The sequence below is a fragment of the Hipposideros armiger genome, unplaced genomic scaffold, assembly GCF_001890085.2.
Source record: "Hipposideros armiger isolate ML-2016 unplaced genomic scaffold, ASM189008v1 scaffold_620, whole genome shotgun sequence".
NCBI lineage: Eukaryota > Metazoa > Chordata > Mammalia > Chiroptera > Hipposideridae > Hipposideros > Hipposideros armiger.
This window is the reverse complement of record NW_017731970.1, coordinates 719,106-725,776: the sequence shown is the minus strand read 5'-3', so window position 1 is coordinate 725,776 and position 6,671 is coordinate 719,106. Positions and strand designations below refer to the sequence as shown.

At 36.4% G+C, this 6,671-nt stretch overlaps 1 protein-coding gene across 1 annotated transcript in view; it reads left to right on the top strand.

Annotated features, from left to right (window-relative positions):
* POLA1 (DNA polymerase alpha 1, catalytic subunit) overlaps positions 1–6,671 on the top strand; it is a 319,056-nt gene that overhangs the window by 37,071 nt on the left and 275,314 nt on the right. The window contains exons 15-16 of the mRNA XM_019625246.1: positions 970–1,004; positions 6,552–6,636. Coding sequence (XP_019480791.1) covers positions 970–1,004; positions 6,552–6,636 — 120 coding nt within the window. The remainder of the gene's footprint in view (positions 1–969; positions 1,005–6,551; positions 6,637–6,671) is intronic.

Genomic DNA, 6,671 nt, shown 5'->3' with positions numbered 1-6,671 from the left:
GAACTGGGGCCCTCTGGCATCCCAAGCCAGTTCTTAACCATCGCGCCACTCGGCTGGCCTGGAGAAAAACATGTTTTAAAAATGTTTTCAAGAGTTGTGAGTGCATATTAAGGTTTTTTTTCCACCTATGGACACTAAGTTTTATTGGATCGGTTGCCTCTTACTTAGCTGGTTTATTTTGTTCTAGGAGAAGTCAGGAGGAGTTTGATATCTTTTTTCTGTTCTAACGGCTACTCTGTTGGGATGGAGTAGTTTTTTTTTTTCCCTGGGTCAAGCTTATGCTTTAATTATTTTCTTTTCATGATGTCGTTCTAAAAGTCCATCTTAAAAGCCTGTCCAAAGTTTTCTGTGTGATGAGGGAAGATGCCAAGGAATAAATGAATGTTTGCCTCTTTGGGAGGCGTCACAGTAATATAAAATTGGTGTTGGTTGTGCTATGCATAAAATTCAGCAGGTGAAACAATCCCCCAGAATTCTGCATATCATGAGTCCATTTCCAAGGAGGATTCTGGCATATTCCATGATGACAGCTTACCCCGTTAAATAGCCACATTTTTTTAAAAGGCATGGCACTGTTGATCTATTATGCTTCCTAGGGATTTTTTTCCAGCCCAGAAACAGAGATCAACTGGGGCAGCACCTCCTGTTTGGTTTCTTGGGTGTTAGAAAAGTGGGACTAGGGAAATAAGCAGAGAAGGAAGTATGCTGTGTTGGGAAGTTTTACTCTTGTTTCTAGTTTTACTGAGAAATAATTGACATACCTCACTGTATAAATTTATGGTGTACAGCATGATGGTTTGATTTGCCCATATTGTGAAATGATTATCAAAGATTTACCCTGTAAGTGGGGTGGAATATGTGGAAGAAAATGATGAGAATTATCTGGAAAATATGTGGGAGAGAACAGTCATTAGTTCATTTCAATATACGTATTTTTTACCTCCTCTGTGCATGTCTCTGTGTGAACAGCTATTGTGAATGGCAGGGAACTTGTATGTAGTACGGTGAGGGAAGCTTTGGTCATCTTTACTTTTCGAACTTTGTGAAGGTGAGCTGAGTTTCTCCATTGTATGCTGGTCGAAGCTTTACTGGTGGGGGATTTCCTTTGGATAAGATTGGTACACATCCTCCATTTTGATTTAGATGGATAGCAAATGTTTCATCTAAGCAGTTTTAACCATTGTAGGGTTTTGGGTTCTGTGCTTGGCTATTTTTTCTTCTTCTTTTTTTCTTTGATTTAATCTTTTAAACTTTAAAAATTGAGATATAATTGTCATATAACATTATATGAGTTTCAGATGTACAGCATAATGATTCGACAGTTGTCTATATTGTGAAATGATAACCACAATAAGTCTAGTTAATATTTGTCACCATACATATTTACACATTTTTTTTCTTGTGATGTGAACTTCTAAGATGTAATCTCTTAACAGCTTTTGAATATGCAGCATAGTATTATTATCTATAGTTACTGTGCTATACATTATATTCCTGTGACTTATACGTTTTATAAGTGGAAGTTGGTGTGTTTTGACCCCCTTCACCTCTTTCACCCACCCCCACCCCCACCTCTGGCAACTACCAGTCTTTTTGTATTTATGAACTCAGTTTGTTTTTGGTTTTGTTTTTAGATTTCACATATAAGTGAGATCACATGGTATTTGTCTTTCTCCGTCTGACTTATTTTACTTAAATAATGCCTTTAAGGTCCATCCATGTTGTCACAAATGGCAAGATTTCCTTCTTTTTATGGACGAATAATATTCCATTGTGTGTGTGTGTGTGTGTGTGTATGTGTACACATAGTACATTTTCTTTATCTGTTCATCCGTTGATGGACACTTAGGTTGCTTCCATATCTTGGCTGTTGTACATAATGCTGCAACGAACATAGGGTGCATACTTGTATATCTTTTCAAGTTAGTGTTTTCGTTTTTTTTGTATAAATACCCAGAAGTGAACTTGCATATGGTACTTCTGTTTTTAATTTTTTGAGGACCCTTCATACTGTTTTTTATAGCGGCTGCACCAATTTACATTCCCACCAACAGTGCATAAGGGTTCCTTTTTTATACATCCTCAGCAACACTTGTTATTTCTTGTCCTTTTAATTGTAGTCATCTGACAGTGTGAGGTGATATCTCATTGTGGTTTTGATTTGCATTTCCCTGATTAGTGATGTTGAGCACCTTTTCATATACCTGTTGGCCATGTGTATACACCTTCTTTTGAAACATGTCTATTCAGATCCTCTGCCCATTTTTTAATCAGATTATTATTATTTTTTTGATGTTGAGTTGTATGAGTTTTATATATTTTGGATATTAACCCCTTATCAGATATACGATTTGCAAATACTTTCTTCCATTCAGTATATTGCCTTTCCATTTTGTTGATGGACCCCTTTTGCCGTGCAAAAGCTTTTTAGTTTGATGTAGTCCCATTTGTTTATTTTTGCTTCTGATGCCTTTCATTTTGGTGTCAAATCTAAAAAATGCCAAGATTGATGTCAAGGAGTGTACCACTATGTTTTCTTCTAAGAGTTTTATAGTTTCAGGTCTCATGTTCAAGTTTTTAATCCATTTTGAGTTCCCTTTTGTGTATGATGTATGCATACGATAGTGGTCCAGTTTCATTTTTTTTTTAAAGATTTTATTGGGGAATTGGGGGAGGAAACAGACAAGTTGCTGTCCTTTTTATTTTTAAAGATTTTTATTGGGGAACTGGGGGCGGATGGGAACAGCGCTGGGGAATTGGGGGAAGGGGAACAGACAAGTTGCTGTCATTTTGTTCTTCAGTCTAGTTGTGGAGGACGTTGCTTCACTGNGCCCGGTTTTTAAATTTTTTATTGTGGAGAACTTTAAATGGACAAAGAATAATTTAATGAACTCCCATATACCAGTCACTCATATTTAGCATTTAGCAGGATTTTGTCATATTCGTTTATTTCCCCCTCCTTTTTTTTTCCACCTGAAGTCTTTTAAGGCTAATCTGAGACATTTGTGTCATTGCATACTTTGGTATGCATCTCTGAAAGCATGCACACTTTCTTATATAATGTCATTATCACACCTAATAACATTAACAGTGACTCCTTGATATCATCTAAACTATTCAGTCCATATTCACATGACTCTTGTTTTTCAAAAATGTCTTAACAGTTGGTTTATTTGAATCAGGATTCATACAAGATTCACAGATGGTGTTTAATTTTATGTCTCTTGAATCTGTGTTAAATGGAAGCAGCTCCCTCCCACCCTCTACAGTTTTTTCAGTGACTTTGACTTACTGAAGAATATCTGTTGGTTGTCTTATAAAATGTCCCATTTTCTGTATTTGATTGCTTCATGGTGTCATTGGACTTCTTCCTCTAGACCAGGGTTTGGCAGACTGTGGCCTGTGGGCCAAACCCAGCCTACTGTGTGTTTTTGTAAATAAAGTTTCATGGAACACAGCATTTCTTCTATTTCTTTGCATATGATTGACAGCTGCTTTTGTACTGCAGAGGCAGAGTCGGTAGTCATGACAAGAGACCATATGGCCTGCAAGGCCTAAGATATTTACTGTCTGGCCCTTTATAGAAAAAGCATGTGACCCCTGCTAGTTAGTGATAAAGGATTGATTAGATTCACATTGGAACCCTTTGGCCAAAATACTTTATAGGTGGTACAGTGTACTTCATATTGTATCATATCAGCAGACATATGTCTAGTTAAACTGCTGTTAGTGGGGCTGATTGATTAGTCGGTTCAAGTTTTCATCTAATGTAGTTTTTGAACCTTGGTACTACTACTGATATGTTGGGCTGTATAATTCTTTGTTGTGGGGGGCTATGCTCTGCATTGTGGGATGTTTAGCAGCATCCCTGGTCTTTACTGCTGCTAGTACCCCTGTCCTCTAGTTGTGACAACGAAAAATGCCTCCAAAGATCTCTAGATGTCCCATGGGATGCGGGGGGGGGAGCGGCGGCAAAATTGTTGCCAGTTGAGAACCACCGATCTACCGATCTAGTGGCTTCATTTTTTAGTGATTTTTGTCTGAGTTAATTATTTAATTAAGAGTTGTTGTAAAATGATGGTTTTCTGTTTCTGTCATCCTTTTCATGTTTATTAGTTAAGCATGTTAAATATTAGAATGTTTATTAGTTAAATTTTTTAATAAAATTTTCCTCATTAACCAGCACTGTTTGGTTATGTTGCAATAGTTTATACAAGAAAGATATGAGATAAATGCGTACTTCTTTCTCTTTAATTACCAATTTTCTGAACAGGAAGTTGGGGACCTACATTATAATGCAGTGTTGATCAATGATTTATTTATTTTTGTCATTACTTATTTCTGCTTCCTCTTTTGTGGGACATAAGTATGAACTGATGGGTTTTATACATATTCTGTATGTTCCAATTTATTGTATTCATTATTATTATTATTTTTGATGCTTAAATTTGTCTCTCTTTGGTCAGTGGGACCTTCTTTATGTTTGCTTCTAAGTTCTTTTGACACTGATGGGGATCTTTTTTAACAGCAGGATTTGGGCAGTATTTTTACTCTTTTTTTTTTCAGTATGTGATTTGATCTTTTAATAATAGTTACTGCAGTAGTTGGCCATAGTTAATAGTGAAGTGTTTAGGAAAGATTTAATTAATTTTTTAAAAAAGTATCCATCCTCTAGTGCCTAGAGTTGAGGTTTCAATACCATTTCCCAATAAAGGAAATTGGGCTCTCTGGAGAAATGGCTGATTCAGGGCAGGAAATGTCCAAGATAAGCCTGGAATGTCTTGTTACATTAGAAAGGAAGGGTGCTATTAAAATCTACTGAAGATATGTCAGAAGGACTCAGGAGTCAACTTGAAGAGTTTTCTTCTGGCCTGAGATGGGACAGTTTGAGCATCAATAAGAATAACTGCAACAGATTGAAACACATGAGTTCAAATGATTCTGTAAACTCTTAACACCACCACATTGGTCACCTCTGAGAGAAGCTAGGGAACCAACTCATTGTGAAAACTGGTAAACAAAGGGATTGAATCAAGTATTTATTTTGACTTTTTTGAATATATACTGTACCTTAGCTAACCAAGTAATGGATGAGGGTAAGTTTCTCTTCATAGGTTTCCAGCTAAGATATGATGAAGGAAAAGTTGAATATTACCACTTTGCAATCCCTAATGAAATAATGCATCTAGGCAATAATTGATTACCAGTGGCTTCTACTATCACTAAAATAGAGATAACCATACATGATGTGCCTTGCCTGTGCCTTCTGGTAGACGTAATCAGTAGCATCTCTAAAGTATTCTTGCCAAAACATTGAACCTGATTTTGATAAAATGTTTAGATTTAAATGTGAATTTACAGGCAGTACAGAAATAGGAACATGTTAAATGACTCTTGTGATATAAGCAGCGGAATCCATACTATGGGGTGCTCTATAGGACAAACCACCCAGTTTCTTCAACAAATAAATTGCAGGGAAGTAATAGGTGGGAAGGGGTTGTACCTATAGTTTTACATATCAACCACTTGCAAAGTATAGGCCTTATTTGGTAAGTAAAATTGAGATAGTTGGGAAAACATGGAAATTGGAATCCTGCCTGGATATTTAATGAATTTAAGGAATCACTGTTAACTGTATGAGCTGAGATGATCATATTACATTTTTAAACTTATTTTTTAAAGTGGTGATTCTCAATGGGATGTGATTTTGCCCTCAAGGGGACATTTGGCAATGTCAGAGACATTTGTTGTTGTCACAACTCAGGGATGGGAGTTTTACTGGATCGGTCGCCTCTTACTTAGCTGGAGGGCAGAGCTACTAGCAGTCAGGGATCCTGCTTAAACATCCCACAATGCACAGGATGGCCCCACAACAAAGAAATATTTGACCTAAGATATCCACAGTTTGAGAAACTATTTTAGAGATACATGCTGAAATATTCTTGGATAAAATGATAGGCTTGGGCTTTGCTTCAAAATAATCTGGTGGACTTCATAGTCGATATAGAGGCCTGACCACCGCACTGTATTTCTGAAGCTGATGTCGAATAATATTGTATGTCAACTATAATTATATATACATATAGTCACGGGACATGGAGTAGAGTGCGGTAACGGATTCAATGGAATTGTAATAGATAAGCATGATACCGGGGGTGGGAGGGCAGTAGACAGGGGAGGTGGGTTGTTACTTTGTGAGTGTGAAAAGGATAACTATTGCAGTGTTCTGTATACCTGAAACTAACAATAAAAAGAAATAAAGAATCTTGTATAAAAAAATAATAATAATCTGGTGGGAGGCAGGAAGTGGAGAGGGCTACAGTTGAGTTGATACTTGAAGGTTGATGATGGGTATATGAGAGTTGATTTTATTCTAGTTTTTATTTGTTTAAATACTTTAATAACAAAAAAGTTAAAAATATTCATATGTACTAAAATCTTTTATATTCATGTACACGAATATCTTTTAATAGTCTTGGTGGTTTTGTTGAGAATGCGGAATACATAGTAGTGTCTGATAAGTGATGTTTTTTTCCCTCCTTTCTTTGTAGATTATTGCTGTGTCAGCTTTGGTCCATTACAGGTTTGCATTAGATAAAGCACCACCGCATCCTCCTTTTCAGTCACACTTTTGTGGTATGTATTTTTTTTTAGCTGGTTTCCTGATGTCT